Below are 20,069 nucleotides of genomic sequence, written 5' to 3'. Positions count from 1 at the left end.
CACCTGAAATTATTCCTTGGCCGATGGTTAACTACAGTCCACCAAAATTAGCATTTCCATTCTCCTTGGATACTTAAATCCTTGCCATTTTCATAGCTCAGTGTCAACACTACTGGCAACAAAGAGATGGACACAAATGTTTTGGCAGTGTGACTTTGATACCATGACGCTCTGAGTTCAATGGACTTTTTGACCTTAGGTCTCTACCCAAACTCAGCCGAGGTGCCTAACTGTTTAACTGTCTAAAGTGGGATATCAGATTTGTTTTCAGAAAGGAACTAAAGGTCGTGACCAAGATTTTTTTTTTAAGATTTTATTTATTCATTCATGAGAGACAGAGAGGCAGAGACACAGGTAGAGGGAGAAGCAGGCTCCATGCAGGGAGCCCGACATGGAACTGGATCCCAGGACTCCAGGATCATGACCTAGGCCAAAGGCACATGCTAAACTGCTGAGCCTCCCAGGGATCCCCGTGACCAAGATTTCTAATTTTTATCTCCTAGGCGAAATCTAAACTGCCCAGGTCCAGATATTCTCTAGAAAATAAGTAGCTGTATAAGCAATAGAATTAGTTTTATCTGATATCAAATCATCAGTTTTCAGCAGCAAGTGGTAACTTCTATATACTAAACTAGGATTCATCGTAAGACAAAGATTTTTAATATCTTCTAATAATAAATAATACAAATGATTATTATTTTCTTTTAAGATTTTATTTATTTATTCATGAGAGAGAGAGAGGCAGAGGAAGATGTGGGACTCGATCCCGGGACCCCGGGGTCACGCCCTGAGCCGAAGGCAAACGCTAGGGATCCCCCCCTAGTTACAGTTTTCACTGTAATCTAAGAACCTGCAAATCTCTAGTGTAATTTCAAAAAACTAACATGGATTATACAGCAATAATAATGCCTTGTTTTTAACTCATAATGTCTCTTATAATGAATAATGTATTTGCAATGTATCTGCAAATAAACAAATACCTAAACATGGATCATAACAAATAGTAAAGATCAACAAAGACTTTCCCATGTATTTGAAATATATAATAAAATTTACATTTTAATGGCCATACTGAACAGTTAACAATTTAAAATTATAATATCACTCCCTATCCTTCATGCCCTTATGAGAATTGTGGGGCAGCTACAACTCCATTTACAGTAGACACATGGGAATTCAGACAATAGCACCCAACTTCTCAATCCTTCCAACATCAGTCAAGCTTTGAGACTACTATTGAATTTGAAATGATCTGTGAAATAATGAAAACTAAGCTGTGATGAAAACAAGATTTTTTTTTTTTCTTTTTTCTGATTAAATGGAAAGGTAACAGCCTGGCATAGGCTAGTTCTTCTTTAGTACCCAACTGCAGAATTAACATATTTTTATGTTTTACTCTTTACAAAAAAATACTTTTTTTAAAGTAAAAACTGGCATCAGAAATCAATAATTAAAGATGAATATAGAAAGAGATTGAGAGTGAACTCTAAGACTTTTAAGCAGTAAAAAACCCTATTTTTGGTAAGTTTAAAGTGGCAAGGAAACTAATTTTCTCTATGTGCAAAGGCATACTAAAAATTATAGTATTGGGAATAATATTTTAATTGTTAGGTAACCTTTCACATATCCTAAACCTTGAAAAATGTACATGGGATACATAAATATATTATAGGAGAATTCAGTTCTAGAGTTCAAATACAGCATTGTCATCATTCAAAAGAATATTTATTAAATAATCATTTGGGGACACCTGGGGGCTCAGTGGTTGAGTGCCTGCCTTCAGCCCAGGGCATGACCCTGGAGTCCTGGGATTGAGTCCCACATTGGGCCCCCTGCGTGGAGCCTGCTTCTCCCTCTGCCTGCGTCTCTGCCTCTCTCTCTGTGTCTCTCATGAATAAATAAATAAAATCTTAAAAAAAAAAAGATAACTAACTAGGAAGATATCTATATAGTTATCAAATATGTATTAGCCACTTGTTTTGTGTAAGTTATACTAGATCTTATACCAAAATATGGACAAAGTTGACCATAGACTTTAGAACTGGTGGGATGAGAATTCAAATACTTGCTGAAGGTTTCATTGCAGTTAATGAATTCAAACACAAGGTAGACTCCAAAACCTATGCACTTAACCTCTGCCTTTTTCCATGTTGCCTTTTTCTATTTATTTACCTTGTTTTTAGTTAATAAAGTTAATTTTTTGGCAGTTTTAGGTTTGAAGAAAAGTTGAGCAGAAAACAATTGCCATATGACTTTCCCCCATTCCCTATTAACATCTGACATTAGTGTGGTACATTTGTTGCAGTTGGTGAGCCAGTTTTGATACATCATTATTCAAGTCCCTAGTCTATATTAGAGTTCACTCTTTATATTGTACATTGTATGTGCATTTGACAGATGTGTAATGACATGTATCCATCATAAATTGCATTATCACAAAGAATAGTTTGCCCCCCAAATCCCCTGTGTTGCACATATTCATCCCTTCTTCACTCTTCCTGAACGCATGGCAACCACTTATCCTTTTTTTCTTTTTAAGATGTTACTCATGCTCGAGAGAAGGAGCAGGGGGAGGGGCAGAGGGAGGAGATTTCCCACTGAGCAGGAAGCCCAAGTGGGGCTCATACCCAGGACTCCTGAATCATGACCTGAGCTGAAGGCAGACACTTAACTAGCTGAGCCACCCAGATGCCCCAACCACTGACCTTTTTAATGTCCCTATAATTTTACCTTTTCCAGAATGTCATACAGTTGAAATCATGCAGTATGTAGATTGGCATTTTCAGATTGGCTTCTTTCAATTTGCATTTAAGTTCCCTCCGTGTTTTTTCACGTGTTTATGTCTAGTAGTTCATTTCTTTTTAGCAGTAGGTAATATTCCACTGTATGGTTGCACCCCACCATATCTGTTTATCCATTCATCTATTGAAGGACATCTTCCAAGTTTTGACAATTATGAATAAAACTGCTATACACATTCATGTTAAGGGATTTTTTTTTTAACCTGGACATTTTCTTTCTTTTATTGGGATAAGAACTCTTAACATGAGATAAACCCTCTTGACAAATTTTTAAGTACATTATTGTTAACTATACGTACAGTGTTGAACATTATATCTCTAGAGCTTATTCATCTTGCTTGACTGCAGGTTTTAAATGTGAAGGGATACAACTGCTGGATCATTTGTTGAGTGTATTTAGCTTTGTAAGAAATGCCAAACTATCTTCCAAAGTGACTGTACCATTTTGCAGTACCACCAGCAATGAATGAGAGTTGCTGTTGCTCCACATCCTTGTTTTCTCCTAATCTTCTTTGTGTGTGATTATAAATGTTCTTTTTCAATAACAGTTTTATTGAGATCTGTCACATACTATACAATCATGTCATCTAAAATATACAACTCAATGGTTTTTAGTATAAGCACACAGTTGTGCAATCATTACCACAGTCTATTTGAACACATGTCCATCACCCGAAAAAGAAACTTTACACTCCTTAGCAGTCACTCTTCAACCTCTCCAGCCCTAGGGCAATTACTAATCTATTTTCTGTCTCTGCAAATTAGTCAGTTTGGGATAGTTTATACACATGGAATTATATGTAGTCTTTCATAGTTAGCTTCTTTCACTTAGCATAGTGTTTATCAGCAGCAAAAAGGAGTTCAGTAGTGATACATGTTCGTTGCTGAATAATATTCCATTTTATGAATATATCACTTTTTATTTATCCATTCACAGACATTTGGATTTTTTTTCTATACTTTGGCTGTTATGAATAATCTGTCTATGAAGATTCATGCAGGTTTTTGTGCTTTTTCATTTATCTTAGGTATATACCTAAGAGAGAGTTATGTGGAAACCCCAAACTTAAATGTTTTGAGGAATTGGTAGACTGTTTTCCAAAGTGTCTGCACCATTTTACATTCCTACCAGCTGTGTATGAGGGTTCCAGTTTTTCCACATCCTCATCAACACTTGTTACTATCCCTCTTACTGCTTATAATCATCCTAGGGGATACAAAATATTATCGCGGTTTTTGATTTGTATTTCCCTGACAGTTAATGATGTTGAGCATCTTTTTATGTCCCTATTGGCCACTTGTATATCTCCATTAGAGAAAAGGGCTATACAAATTCTTTGTTTTTTAACCAGGTTGTCTTTTTATTATTAGAAATGAGTATATTATATATACTTAATGCAAGTCCTTTATCAGGTAGAGGATTTGCAAATATTTTCTCCCATTCAGTAGGTGATCTTTTCACTTTCTTCATGGCATCCCTTGAAGACAAAAGGTTTTTGTTTTGTTGAAGTGCAGTTTCTTTTCTCTTTTGTTGGCTTGCGTTTTTGGTGTCATAGCAAAGAAACCATTGCTTAATCCAGGGTCACAAAGATTTATACCAATGTTTTTTTTTTTTTAAATTATACCATTTGCTCTTACATTTGGGTCTTTGGAGCTTTTTGAGTTAACTTTTGTATCACTATAATCTTTATTTTTTCACTTTTTATTTTGAAATAATTTTATATTTACAGAAGTGTGTTGCAAAGATAACACAGAGTTCCCATATGCCATTTGCTCAGCTTAACTCCTTACATAACCATAGTACCATTATCAAAACCAAGAAATTTACATTGATGCAGTACTATTAACTAAACTACTGACTTTATTTGAATTTCCTTATTCTGGTCCAGGATCTAATCTGGGACACCACATTGTTTTTAGTTGTCATATCTTGATAGTCTACTTCAATGTGACAGTTCCTCTGTCTTTTCTCGTCTCTCATGATCTTGATACTTTCAGTATATACTGGCCAGTCATTTTGCAGAATGTCCCTCAATCTAAATTTGTCTAATGATTTCTTATGTTTAGACTGAGGTTATAGATTTTGGGGAAGTATGCCACAGGGTAGTAAAAGAACTCTTATTTCAGGGAGTGTGGGATACCAACATGTCTTATTGCCAATAGTGTTAAACTTGATCATTTGGTTAAAGGGTTTGCTATATTTCTCTACTGTAAAATTAATATTTTTCCTATTCATACTCTACTTATTAGAAGCTAGTCATTAATTGCAGTCCACACTCAAAAAAGTGTAGAAACAAATCTGTAGCAGTATCAACATCATCTTTTATGCTTTGACTTTTTCTGCTAAAATCATAGACCAAATGGAATTCATTTTGATAAAGAAAAGTATACTTTTTTCCAAATGACTTTTTCCCTATCTTTGACCATTTAATGAGTAACCATTTCCTCTCCCTGATTAGAAATGGCATCTTTATCATACACCAAATCCTTAATGTGTATTCTATTTCTGAACTCTATTCCTTTCCTTTCTTTTGATTATTCCATCTCTTCTCCTATAACAGACTTAACAGACTTCTAATTATTATAGCTCTCTATGTAAGTTTTTATATGTTAGGGCTATTCCCAAGGGAGGATTGTCTGTGTGTCTGTGTGTGTGTGTGTGTGTGTGTATAATGGGAAAGAGTATTAAGGAGAAGAGTACCAGAGAAGGGAGACAGAAATTAAAGATACAGGTGAAAGGGAAGGCTTCAGATGAAGGGATGTCCCTACGAAAACGTGAGGGAATAAGCCTCATCACCCAGGTGGAAGGATTAATGTAAGTGAAGAGAAAAGACCTCTGTTATAACCTGAGAGAATGAACAAAGAGTGGATACAAATACAGATGACATTAGAGGTTGTTGCCAAGGAAATGGGAAAGTTCTCACCTAATTGCTTCTATCTTTCTGTGATGTTTGGTGGTGTGTTAGGGTATCTGCTTCAGATAAGGGAAGGAGAGGAGATAGAATTGAAGGTTTAAGGAAAGCAGGGGTTTAATGAACATTATTGCAGATAAATCTTTGCACGCTTCTCTTTATTTCTATTTGCTAACTTAATGAATATGTACAATTTTAAGGCTCTCAGATGTTGCCATATGGGAGAGTCAGTGTTTTAAAGAGCTGACCATACCTTAAAAAAAAAAAAAGAGCTGACCATAAAACCTAGTTTGCCCACATTGTCCCTGCATAATCATCAATACTGCCTGTTACTACTCTCAAAAGTACCCAGTTTGGTAAATTATATAGTCACCCTATTTATAGGTTAAGCTTAATATGAGCTAAATGGGATATATTAGTTTATTAGGAACTTTTAACATAAAATTTGAAAACATTGCTCTATGAGAAGAAGCTAAGTTCATTTAGGAAATAATACAGTCTGTTTCAGTTCATATCACAACTAATGCCTCAACAGCATAGATCTAAATTCACTGAATGTCTGCAATGTTGATATAGTTGGAATATAAACACAAATTTTTAAGTATAAGATATCACATGGAATCATATAATTCTAGATCAAGAAATTACTATCGAGATCATCTAGTGACCCTTTTTTGGATGATGATACTGAAATCTAGAGAGATTAATGATTTGTTTAAGACCTTAGGGCTGATTATTAGAAAATTAAAAAGAAATCAGATCTGATTCCCAATCCTAGAATTTTTTTCCTTTTAAAAAATGTTTTTCAGCCTACTCCTAAGGAAAACTAATTGAAAAAATAATAATGTTCATAATTTTTATACAGCATATCAGTGCTTTCATGCCTTAAAAATTAAGAAAAGTTATCTACCTCTGTGTCATGCAAGATGGTCTTCAACTTCTGTTGTACCTCGAATTACTACCCACTATACTATTTATCCCCGGGATAAGGACAAGCGATGGGAAGGTAAGTAATAATTTCTGTAGATGTGTTAGGCTTTTCTAGATACTTTGTATAATTTTTTTTGCAGAGAAAGATTTTTCATGATAGTATAAAATCATCAAATAATATTTCATAGCTTTACCAAATCTATTACACATTGATAATGAGATAAGCAAATGTTTGCTAAGTTTATAGTAGTAAATCTCAAAGCCAAAAGGGGGTTTATGGAAGCAAAATTAAGATCTAACTGGAACAAAACCTAAGAGAACATCCAATTAATACAATAATATATTTAGTGTAATTCTCATGCAAAGTGGAGGGACAATCTCTATAAATGCTCTAAAGTATAGTGAGTATTTGTAACCCAGTTTGTGATTTTTATCAGATCATACTCATCCCAGAATTTTCATGTATTTTTTTAAACATTTTTCCTCCCAGGAGTGAACATGGAGAGGTTTGCAGAAGAAGCAGATGTAGTTATAGTTGGTGCAGGCCCTGCAGGACTTTCTGCAGCTGTTCGTCTAAAGCAATTGGCTACTAAACATGAAAAGGACATCCGTGTGTGTCTAGTAGAGAAAGCTGCTCAAATAGGAGCTCATACTCTCTCAGGGGCTTGCCTTGATCCACGTGCTTTTGAAGAATTATTCCCAGACTGGAAGGAGAAGGGAGTATGAAAAATTGGTTTTTATACAAAGTGTACTCTTTATCATATCTCTATTTCCAAACTACTAGAGTATGGAAGAAACCCTTTTTATGTAATTCTGTTTCTTAGAGGATTGTTATAGATAAGTTTTTTTTTAACTTAAAAAGAGCCAAAAAATTGAATCATATCAACTATACTTATAATTTTAAGATATTAACTCATTTATTTGTATAATGCCTCCTACATGTTGTATTTATCTACTGGATTTATGAGAAGGCCTTATCTGGAGAAGATTTTAGAATATTTGTACCAAATAAAATAACAACATTTTGATTTTGAGGATTATTTCCTAACTCGATCCGTAAGTGTTTCTGTCATTGTTCTTCATGAAGTTCTATATACATTTCCTGGAACATTGTAATATCTAAAGCCAAAGAAGGTAATCTAATCAAATGTTCTAAAGAAATAAATTAATATGGCCTCTCATAACCTAAGAAGAAAAGGCACTGGTATGATATGCAAAGAACTGAATGTTAGTTTTACTGCTTTCATAATTTGTATGACCTTAGTTAAAATCTTACATTTTTTGTATCTCAGCTTAGCCTTTTCTTCTGTAAGATAAGTTATGTTATACTTGCCAAGGTTAGAATATTCGCTGTCTGTGAATATACTTTGTAAAGGTCAAAAATCATATATGATTTCTGTATTATTTCTATATGGAGTAAGTTGAATTCCAAAAATTTCATCTGTGCTCTTCTTTCTAAAATACCAAGCTCCTTTAAACTAGAAATACTTTAGTTATACCTAATTAACTTTCTTTTTTCAATATTATATCAAAAATATATATTATTGAATTATTATTGACATAATTTCAGTTGTAATAGAAAAAGGTTTTCAGAGCCCCATATAACTGAGCAGATAGAATCCATGACATATATGTTAACTGTCTGTATCCAAGGAAAAATAAAACCTCTCTTATGTTTTCATCAAGCAGGAAGTTACAACTTGGAGCAAGCACCTAGGCTAAACTCGCACAGAGACAGGGAGACAGGAAGCCATGTCCAAGATGTCTCCAAGCCCCCAAGAAAGATTTCTGGGATGTAAAACTGGCTTATTTAGGTTCTAAAAAGATTCCCATACGTCTGAAAGAGACAAAGAGGATTTACAGTTCCAAGTTTTCTAAAGGAAATGAAAGAAAAGTGAGGAGAGTAGTTCACTTTCCCTTTTGACCCAGTTTTTTTATTATTTGTATTTACCATTACAAATATAAACTAAAACTTTCCTTTCCTTCTTTTGTTTTTAGGCTCCACTGAATACTCCAGTAACAGAAGACAGATTTGGAATTTTAACAGAGAAATATAGAATTCCTGTGCCAATTCTCCCAGGTAAGGTGTGATCAGTATTTGTAGAATCATAGAATTCCATGCCTGGAAGGAATGGAATTTCACCTGGTGAAATCCCTTCTTTTTACAGATGAGAAAACTGATACCCAGAGATTTGAAGGACTTACCCAAAGTTATAGAACTAGCTTGTAGTATAACAAGACTAGCGCCTAGTTCTTCTGTCTTCCAGTCTAGAAGAATTGAGATAGCCTTGTAAGGCAACCTGGAATTTTAATTTAGTGTTGTAATGTTTTTTAAATTTAATGATTAGAACTGTATGCCAAAATTGTAGAAAATAACTGAAATTATGACCATAAGATAAGATGTATGTTTACACAGAGATTATACATGATTAGAATTCTTAAATTAAGTATGTTTTTGAGATGGTTTATCAGTAAACTTCAGATTGATAAATTAAGCGTATTTATAGGTCTTCCAATGAATAATCATGGCAATTACATTGTACGCTTGGGACATTTAGTAAGCTGGATGGGAGAACAAGCAGAAGCCCTTGGTGTTGAAATATACCCTGGTTATGCTGCTGCTGAGGTTTGTATAGTTTTACTATGTTTTTAATATTTGTAGGAAGTATTCTCTCTTTCTTTTGAATATAAACAGTTAATGGTACAGAGGTAAATAAGTATTTTTAAAAAGCCATAGAATTTTAGAATTGTAAGATTAGGGGGAATCTTGGAAAGATCAAATCCAGAGAGTAATTGAATTCCTTATCTTGTTACATATATCATATGATTGTCTAACTTACAACTGAACACCATCAGGGATGAAATAATCTCTATCTGACATTTGACATAATACTCTGTCTTATGTTGAATAAAAATATATCTTCTGTTTTAAACTACATAGAACAAATCATGCCCTCTTCCAAGGACAGTTTTTCCATTATAATTATGCCCTACTCTCTCCGTCCCCACTTTCAGTTTTTTTCTTTCCTAGGCTAAATATTCTCAATTCTTTTAACCATGATGTTACATATAGTTTGAGTTCCTTCAGTATTCTCAATGTCACCTGAATTCATTCCCTTTCTATCCTCTTTATAAAGTGGCACCCAAAATGAAAAAAATGACTTCACGGGGCATATGGGTGACTCAGTGGTTGAGTGTCTGCCTTTGGCTCAGGTTGTGATCCCAGGGTCCTGGGTTTGAGTTCTGTATCGGGCTCCCCACACGGAGCCTGCTTCTCCCTCTGCCTATGTCTCTGCCTCTCTCTGTGTCTCAAATAAATAAATAAATAAAATCTTTAAAGAAAAAACTACTTCAAGCCTAGTGTAACAGGGCTATTGCCTTCTTCATTCTAGAAACTGTTCTTCTATTAATTCTCTCAAAAATAACTTTTTTGGCAAATGTATCATACTGTTGACTCTCACCAAGTATTATTGGGGAAATGATTAAAAATAATATGTTCTGCCAACCCAGAAAACTCACCTTTATAAATTACTTTTAAAAGTTTTGTTATTTAATGAGCATCAAACTAAGACTGCAGTGCATATGATAGGAAGTCTACTAGGGAGGTTGCCAAGACAGAAAATAATCTCACTCTTGCATAGCCACACATATACAATCCATTACATCCATGTTAATTGTCTTTGTCCAGGGGAAAAATAAAGTTTCTTGTATCTTCTTGACAAGCAGGAAGTTACAACTTAGAGCCAAGCACCTAGTTCAGACTCCTAGAGACAGGGAAACAGGACACCAGTCTTTTTGGTGTTCACATTTCAAATATGTCTCTGACACCCCTGGGAAATACATTTCTGAGATGCAGATCTAGTGGGAGTCTTAAATAAGACTTTTAAAAACATTCCTATATCCCAGAGAGACAGAGAAAAGATTTACAATAAACTTTTCTAAAGGAAATGATTGGAAAAATTGACAAGAAGGGTTTTTTTTTGTTTTGTTTTGGCCTCAGGGGAAATTCAAAAAACTGTTTTTATTTTTTACCCTTACAATATGTAAGTCAAAACACATAAGTCACTGTATTATACTTGTTGCTATGTTAATTTTTGTTTTCCCAGCTCATATATATGTGCATTTGGGTTTTGGGATACAACTGTAGGGTTTTGCATTTCTCCTGGTTCTTGACTGGGATCAGTATCAAAATCACTAGTAGGGTGGTTTGTAGAATCTCTGATTTTCACTTTGTGTACACAAACACACACGCACACATACCATACACACACAATCTCTTATCCTTCTTTTTTTCTCAGTCCCTTAAAGATCATCATCAATAGATTAATGATACGTTGGTCAGGTTTTTTAATTTTCTGAGCCAGACTTAATTATAGTTCAAAGCCACATTCTACTGTTGATTCATTTTCAGGGTATGAAATAAAAAGTTTCTATTTTTCTTTTCATATCCATTGCTGCTAATCGTTGCTTTACCTTTCCACTCCTGTGCTGTCTGCATGATTCTGGTGTATATTTTGTACTTCTATCTGAAGGGCATTTTCCATCACAGAGAAAACAGAAACCAAGTAAGAAAGGTAGAATATTGCTGGTTCTCATTCTCAATTACAATTCAATCCTACTTGCTCCAAAAATACATTTAATCACTTTTGGGCTGTCTTGAACCTCTTTCTGTTTTGTTTTGTTGTTTCATTTTCTTTGATTTTTGTTTTTTGGGATCTTAGCTCATTTGGAACAGAGGCTTTCCTGACCCTGTTGTCTTCCCACCCGACACTGATTGATGGTCTTCATTTGTTAGAGGCCCTGATTTCAGGGTCTGTATACTTGGTTTTGATGCCTAGTTTCTTCAGGTTATTCTTACTAGTTTCCTTAGTGACCTCTATAGTAGCTTCCTCCTTTACTTCTTCATTAAGGTTGTGGCATTTCTTTCATTTCCAACTGTTTGAGCTGTGTTCTTTTATACTCTAAAAGAGAGTATCTTTAAAACATTTCTTTTTGGGGATCCCTGGGTGGCGCAGCAGTTTGGTGCCTGCCTTTGGCCCAGGGCGTGATCCTGGAGACCCGGGATCGAGTCCCACGTCAGGCTCCCGGTGCATGGAGCCTGCTTCTCCCTCTCCCTCTGCCTGTGTCTCTGCCTCTCTCTCTCTCTCTCTCTCTGTGACTATCATAAATAAAAAAAATAATAATAATTAAAAAAAAAAAACATTTCTTTTTTTGCCTAAACATTTTGATGCTTGTTATGTAATCTAGAGAACATGTTCACTTTCTTAAATATCTAAGGCTGTTTATTGCTTCTTTTTAATGTGGTTATGAATCCTAAGGTGATAACAAAATATGTTTTCATTTTAGGTCCTTTTTCATGAAGATAGTAGTGTAAAAGGAATTGCCACTAATGATGTAGGGATACAAAAGGATGGTGCACCAAAGGTAAACATTTTAACAGTTATGTGTGTAACAAACTGACAAAAGAAGAAGGAATCAACTTAAATGCAATAATTTAGTTTAGCTACAAACTACAGATTAATAAAATGTATGTTAGAATATAACTATTAATGTAGAAATTTTCTTCTGTTAAAAAAAGTATAGAGGCATCTTTGAACTGAAAAGGACTTAGACAAATAGATGTGATATGTTTAAGAATAGTTTTCTTAAAGATAAAAACATGACTAATACAAAAAAAAGAAACCAAACATGTGACAAAGATTTTATTTCACTCATTAATAAATGACAGAATCAGTAAGATGTTCTAGCCAGTTCGAGGAGAATTCAAAACACATACATATATATAGGTCATCAGTCAGCTGCATTGCCACTTCCATAATTTCCATTTCTATGGACAAGAATCATTTGCATTACTATCAGTAACACTGATAGTCTTTGATATCTTTTGGTAAATATAAAACTGATTGCTTTCCTCTCATTCAGATATAATCCTGGATGGTTTTCAGATTTTTACAACTTTTATTTTTGAATTTGCGAAAGAAAAGCTCTCAGGCTATGGATCTCTCACTGTGCAAGATTCCTCGAAACGAACAAGGAAAAAAAACTCCTTGCTTTCCCATAATAACAGACCAAAACACAAGTTACTATCTCAATAAACTAATTTGTCAACTGATATTTATTTGCTGTTGTCTTAATTTCTCAAATAGATCCTAAGTTCCATGAGGGCAGAGATCATGCAGGGTTACTCAAGTCCCCACCATAGTGCCAGGTGATATCAGATCCTCAATAAATATTTGTTAACTTAGAATTTCTCCTTCTCACTGCCATTCCTGACAGAATGGGGAATCGAGAATAGAGTCTCCTCCAGCATATTTTCCTGCTTCTCACTGCTTCCTGCTTAGAGATAAGCAAGTGGCAAAGCTCTTGAGTCTTACCTACATTGTTCCTCTAAAGGTTTGACTGGTTTCATCAGAATTCTGTAAGGTCTGGGTCTCAGTGTGTCCTAGAGTAGGGTGCAAGAAGCTATTTTTTTAACAAGCCCCCAAAGAATTCTGATACATACCTAGGTTTGCAAACAACTATTGTTTCATACTACTATTCATGATAAAAGAATATTGGTTTTTCTTTCCTGTATTGTAGTTATTCTTTCCTGTATTGTGATCATTTAATTTTAAACCATATTTTATTCTTTTAAGATTTTATATTTAATGTTACAGCAGAACTGAGGCCACAATTTCTGCTATTCTGATATTTCATTTTTTTTTGTGTTCTCAAATTTGTTCAAAAGTAAATTTTTCTGTTTGGGGCTTTGTAGTTATAAAAACATCTATTTAATATATTTTTATATGGATATAAAAACAGAAGAGTAAAATGGAGTCTTAGTTTTGTGAGCACCAGAATCTAAGTTTTTAAAATAACTGTTTTAGTACCACAGGTTTGGAGTGGGGAGAACCAAGGACTGTGTTTACTCTATTGGTTACAAAGGTGGTGAGAGAAGTCAACTGTCAGTGTGTTGGCTTCTCACACCACCTTTGTAACCAAATGTCATGAACATACTGTGAAGGCACACACACAGGTTAATGTCTTTCCACAGCGTCAGCTTTATTCAGTCATAAAGCAAAGTTAAATCACAGTTGTAAAGCAGGTTCAGGATACCAGACTCAGTAACATTTCACCATGTGAAATGGCTTCTTACACAGCACACAAAGCAGGACAGACGACAAATCACACAACAGACAAGATAACAGAGGGTATAGGAATTTAAGGAACCAAACACAGAGTCAGTCTGTGGGCGCACAGTTGAGATAAGGCCTTGGTCTGGTCTGGGCCACCTCTCGGCCCATAGTGCTTCTTATGTCCCAGCAACGAAGGATCTCAGTTCTGTTCAGAGATCAGCGGGGCGGAGCCTTTTCGTGGCTGTTGCCTTTTTTAAGTGGTCAGACGTAGGGGGGTCAGATCGGAAGAGTAGGATGGTGTGCTGCCAAAATCCTCCCCTTTTTGAAGTGATTTGATCAGTTTCCCCACAGACCTCCTCTGGTCCTGCTTGTTTTTAGTTCTGGGATGTCCGCTGATGCTGGTCCTGGTGATAGCTCCTCGACGCAGTACCTTAACTACTTGTGTCATTGCTTGACACAGGCTCCTGCTTGACAAGAGACCCCATTTTGTTCTCTACACCGAACCAGTGTGTTTGCTGCTTGGTGAAGCACAGATACACCAGGTGGAGTTTTCACACAAAGTAAACTTTATTTGCAGCAAATAAGATCATGGGGAATAGCATCCAAGGCCATTACTCCTGAGAGAAGGTGAATGGGTACCTCCTTTTTAGAGTTAAAATGAATATTTAGATAGGGATGCCTCATCACTGTATGTAGAGACGTGCCTAATTTTACCTTGTATGTTATGTAAATGAGGCTGAGGCTCCTTCTTGGGTGGAGACTTTAGTATTACAATGAGGTAAAGGTCACTGCCCATTATTCCAGGAGGGACTCCATGGTCTGTCTGTGTGGACGTGAGTGGGGGGGAATGTTTAGCTCAAAAGCTAACTGCATGTCCATTTGGAAACAAATAGAGTTGGGCCTTGGCGCCAAACCGCTGCGCCACCCAGGGATCCCATATTTTTTTTTTGTTTTAAATTCTGAGAATTTCTTAAAACCATTAAAAAAATTGGAAACCTAGATTACAATTACAACCTAAAGGTAGGATAGGCCATCCTATAGAGAAAAGAAATTACAAACCTGTAAGAGACCTTTTTTAAAACTATATAAACATTAAACACTTCTGTTGGGCATCCCTGGGTGGCTCAGTGGTTTAGTGCCTGCCTTCGGCCCGAGGCATGATCCTGGAGTCCCAGGATCGAGTCCCACATCAGGCTTCCTGCATGGAGCCTGCTTCTCCCTCTGCCTGTGTCGCTGCCTCCCTCTCTTTCTCTCTCATGAATAAATAAATATTTTTTTAAAAAAACACTTCTGTATACCAAAAGATACTATGAAGTCTATAGATAAGCAGCAGATTGGGGAAAAGGTTTTGACTACCTGTAATATCAAATAGCACATATATATTAACAAGAAAAAAGGCAACGCTTTAGAAAAGTGAGCAAAACCTAAAAAATTGACAGTTTACAGAAGAACAAATCCAGGTGACTACTACTTATAAGGAAAGATGTTTAAGTACTTTTTCTTCAGAGTCCACAGTTTAAATGTCATTTCTTCAAAAAGCCTTTTCAGTTCACCCAATCCGTAACAGTTTCCTCCTGTTATTCCCTCTCAACACCTTGTGCTTTCTTTCAGAGCACTTAATCATAATCTGTAATTATATACTCACGTATTTCTTTAATGTCTACCTCTATGACTGGCCTGAAGGAAAGAGATGTGGCTTTTATTCATCTCTGTATTCCCAATGCCTAGCATAGAACCTGGCACACTATTCATTCATATTTCTTGACTCAAAAACAAAAGTGCTTAAACAGTAGTCAGGAAAATGCAAATTAAAATAACATTTTTTTTTACCAAAAATGTAAAATGAACAGTTATATCTCTCAGCAACTGGACTGTAGGGAAAAGGCTTTTCTTACACACTGCTGGTGGAAAGCAAACTGATAATACCTAGTAAAATAAAAATAGGTGTGCCCTTTGATCCAACAGTGCCACTCCGGGGAATCTATCTTACATGGATAAAAGCACAGTACTGTAAGGATCTATAAATACAAATGCATGCACACACACACACACACAGGGTGTATATTTTGTAACATTGTTTTTGGTCACAAACTTGGAAATAGTGAATGGCTATTAAACATTAGCAGAATTGGTGAATAAGCTATGGTATTTTCACATGGACTACTATCCAGCCATTGAAGAGAAATATTTGACTCTACAGTGACTTGAAAAGATTTCCGTGGAGTATTATTGAGAAAAGTCAGATGCATTGTGTTTTGTAATCTTATTTTTTGTAAAATAAATCAGGAACCAAAAAAATTTAAGCATATATGTATCTCAGTTGTATGTGTGTTTACATATTTGGGATAAAAGTGTACATACTAGATTGTTAACATGCTTTATGGATGAGTGAAGTGTAACAAGAGGGAGCAGACAAGAACAAAATAAAAAAGTGAAATTAGAGGATGTGCATGCAAGTGTAATATACACCTATGCATATGTATGACAAGCATTGCACAAGAAAAAAGTAGTTCTCAATAAATGTGTGAAAGATGTTCAGACTTTGTAGTAATCAAAGTAATACATTAATAATGACATAATTCTATCATTCAGAATGACAGTATTTAGCACCAAGTATATTCATCTAAGCAGTGCTTTTTTTTTTTTTTAAGATTTTATTTATTTATTCATGAGAGACACGGATTGACGCAGAGACCCAGGCCAGGGAGAAGCAGGCTCCATGCAGGGAGCCCGACGTGGGACTGGATCCCGGGTTTCCAGGATCAAGCCCTGGGCTGAAGGCAGCGCTAAACCGCTGAGCCACCCGGGCTGCCCTAAGCAATGCTTTTTAATAGCAGAACACAGTGGAACAGCTAAAATGTCCCACTACTGAGAATTGTTTGAAAAATTAGGGGAGCGACGCCGGGTAGCTCAGTGGTCTAGCATCTGCTTTTGGCTTGGGGCGTGATCCCAGGTCCTCAATAATATTATTTAATAAAGGAATACAGAATAGACAGGATAGTCTCTTATGAAATACATCTTTTCTGGTATTTCTCTAGGTGTAAGTATAAAATATATAGAGCAAAAGAGAAGTAAAGACTTCAATTGTAACTTTTTTTTCCACTTGGAAACAAAACTGTTTTAGAATATGCCTTCAGTAATAGAGAAAAAGTAAAATTATAACCAAAGAGTATATTTAGTATGATTCTACGTGTGTTAGAAGTATATAAATAGGCTCTATATAGATAGAGCCTATATAAATAGGCTCTATTTTATTCATGGAAATTTTCTCACATGATTCATGGGAAAGCTATTTTTTTTTTAAGATTTTATTTATTTATTCATGAGAGAGAGAGAGAGAGGCAGAGACACAGGCGGAGGGAGGAGCAGGCTCCATACAGGGAGCCCGACGTGGGACTCAATCCCAGGTCTCCAGGATCGCGCCCTGGGCTGAAGGCGGCACCAAACAGCTGAGCCCACCGGGCTGTCCTACAGGAAAGCTATTAATAGTGCTTTTTGATTCAGATGATGGGACTGGAAAACCAGGAGCAGAGGGGAAATGGTTTTTCACTTTTGATTTTATTTTCATTTGTAGAGCATTTTTTTAGCATGAGTGTGCTTTATTTGCTTTTTAAATTCTTACGCACTTAAGCATTCAGATACTTTGGAATTAAAAAAGAAAAATGCAACAGACAGGATATATTATAAAGTTTAAATTAGATTCCACTTACAATAGTTTTATTTCTAGTATTATGTATTTGTACTGTTTCTTCTGTACTTGAATCATAGTTCAATTCAAAAGTGACTAGAATGTATTTTTTAAATTGTCAAATGTTGCAATTTAACATGTTTTTATTTTTTAGACAACATTTGAGAGGGGACTAGAACTACATGCAAAAGTTACAGTTTTTGCAGAGGGTTGCCATGGACATCTAGCCAAACAACTATATAAGAAGTTTGATTTGAGAGCCAATTGTGATCCTCAAACCTATGGAATTGGACTGAAGGAGGTATCCTGATTTGTTTTTGTAATTTTAATTTTAAACTATGAAGTTTAAACTCATTTGTATTATAGTGTAGTTTGTAACATTGATATAATTTTATAATTCTATTTTTCATTGAAGCATTCGTTATAATTGAAAATGTTTGGGATATTTTTTAAGGGGCTAGAAAATATGGGGCTAGAAAATATTGCTAATCAAATTCTGTTATCTAAGTTGTTTCTACGTGTTGTAATTGTTTTATCAAATGTTTCTTGAAATCAAAGTCTAGATCGAAATTATTTTTAATATTTTATATTTTATGTTTATATATTTTAATTAATAAGAATTTCTTTTCATTGTAATACCATCTGCCCTAATAAGATTTGACCTGATACCCCTATGCTGTTGTATGGTGACCAATCGTACAAGAATTCTTTCTTCAAAATTGCACTGTGAAAACAGTTTATGAAATATGTGCTCATCCATAGCCTATTGATCTGAAATCTAAAATTTAATTAGGTTAAGTATATTTTCTCAGTGTATCCAGTCTCTGTTTCCCAAATCTTAGGCTTACTAGAGTGTGAAAGATTCATTACCTTTTGTTTTTTTTAGGATAAGGCTCAGGACATTTCCAATTCTGTATATAGCTAGATTAATTGTGAGTAAAACCTTAACTGTTTTTGGTAGGTTGCACATCGCACTTATGTGATTTTTAGATAATATTTCAGATGGAAATTGTTTAAAACTTACCCTTTTGAAAATAGATGAACGATTTGTTTCAGTTGGGAAAGGGGGAGTGGAGAAGAGCACATATCCTGGAGAGCAGCAGATCTTAGGTGTATACTCAATTAACTTTTATAAGGTGAACACACCCATGGAATCACCACCTAGATCAAGATCTAGAACATTAGGGACCCCCCGCCTGGGTGGCTCAGCGGTTGAGTGTCTGCCTTTGACTCAGGGTGTGATCCCAGGATCAAGTCCCGCATTGGGCTCCCTGCATGGAGCCTGCTTCTCTCTCTGTCTCCAATGAAGAAATAAATAAAATCTTAAAAAAAAAAAATAAATCTGAACATTACCAGCACCTCAGAAGTTTTCCTCCTCTCTTCAGCAGTGTTCCCTATAATAGTATGAAAGTCTTACCAATCTGAAAATCTAATCAACTTCTGAAAGAATTCATAGTTTTTCTGACCTGTTTTTAGTCCAATTCATCATGCTGCTGTTTGATACAATTTTCTTTGATATGTGAAGTACTTTTTTTGTGTTTCTCTTATTACAGTTTTTCCCTTGACATTTTCATAACTAAGACATAAAACCTGGCAAGTTTGATATATTGTGGTGATAGAAAAAATTTAAATAATACTGTAGGCCTTTTTTTCTTAGTTATGGATTATTGATGAAAAGAAGTGGAAGCCAGGGAGAGTGGATCACACTGTTGGCTGGCCCTTGGACAGACACACTTATGGAGGCTCCTTCCTCTACCACTTAAATGAAGGCGAACCCCTGGTAGCCCTTGGTTTTGTGGTAAGTTACATGGCCATTGTGGAAAACTCTACTGTTTGAGTCCTTGGATCATCAGTGTTATAAAATCCGAAGCGTGTAAAATGCTTTTCATTTGAAGATTACTTTCTAATTTTGTCAGTATGTCAAGTGCTTGTGGCCACTACAGACATTGGTCTGTAGTTTCAAACACACATAACTTTAGTGATGGTAGCTCCTAAATGCCAGACATTATATACCCTATGTTTCATGGAGAATTCTAAATTTTGTAAAAATCCTATGAAGTATGTATATTATTTTACTGACAGGACGCTGAAGTCCAAACAAGTTATATAACTTTCCCAAATATACCCGTTAAGTGAGGGGCAGGACTCACACCTGAGTCTGTGTGACTTCAAAGCCCATTTTCTACTATGGCATGCTGTCACTAAAAATGAAATCAGCACTGAGTTTGAATCTGTAACTTTTACAGAATGTACACATTTTTTCCCTTTTTGGCCACTTACATCTTTGCAGTAAATTACATTTTGAACATTGCAAGCAATGGAAAAATAAGGGTTTCTGTACCTTGCAGTTTGGTGGCAGCTTTATATTTCACTGTCATAATTAGACCTGTATGTGACACATTACTAAATGTTTGCATTATTGGTATTTTTTTGACACCCAGCCAAGTGTTCGGTTTCTCATCTTTGTATCGTTTTTCAAATGACTTAATTTTTTCAAAACATAAAAAAAAGGTTTGGTTATTAATTTCAGCATTTTGACAGTGCCTTATAAAGTGTAACTTCTAATATTTCTTGTCCTCTTTTTTTCTAAGTATGATTACGTTCTGTTTCTTCATTTTTGCCT

The 20,069-nt window shown here is 35.3% G+C and overlaps 1 protein-coding gene across 1 annotated transcript in view; it reads left to right on the top strand.

Annotated features, from left to right (window-relative positions):
- ETFDH (electron transfer flavoprotein dehydrogenase) overlaps nucleotides 1-20,069 on the top strand; it is a 30,651-nt gene that overhangs the window by 1,684 nt on the left and 8,898 nt on the right. Inside the window, exons 2-8 of the mRNA XM_041738088.1 lie at nucleotides 6,579-6,719; nucleotides 7,134-7,363; nucleotides 8,642-8,723; nucleotides 9,151-9,269; nucleotides 11,990-12,067; nucleotides 17,601-17,747; nucleotides 19,104-19,244. Of these exons, the coding sequence (XP_041594022.1) occupies nucleotides 6,579-6,719; nucleotides 7,134-7,363; nucleotides 8,642-8,723; nucleotides 9,151-9,269; nucleotides 11,990-12,067; nucleotides 17,601-17,747; nucleotides 19,104-19,244 (938 nt within the window). The remainder of the gene's footprint in view (nucleotides 1-6,578; nucleotides 6,720-7,133; nucleotides 7,364-8,641; nucleotides 8,724-9,150; nucleotides 9,270-11,989; nucleotides 12,068-17,600; nucleotides 17,748-19,103; nucleotides 19,245-20,069) is intronic.

The sequence above is a fragment of the Vulpes lagopus genome, chromosome 23 (genome assembly GCF_018345385.1).
Source record: "Vulpes lagopus strain Blue_001 chromosome 23, ASM1834538v1, whole genome shotgun sequence".
NCBI classification, from domain to species: Eukaryota; Metazoa; Chordata; class Mammalia; order Carnivora; family Canidae; genus Vulpes; species Vulpes lagopus.
Note: the sequence above shows the minus strand (reverse complement) of the source record. Positions and strands in the feature narration are given on the sequence as shown.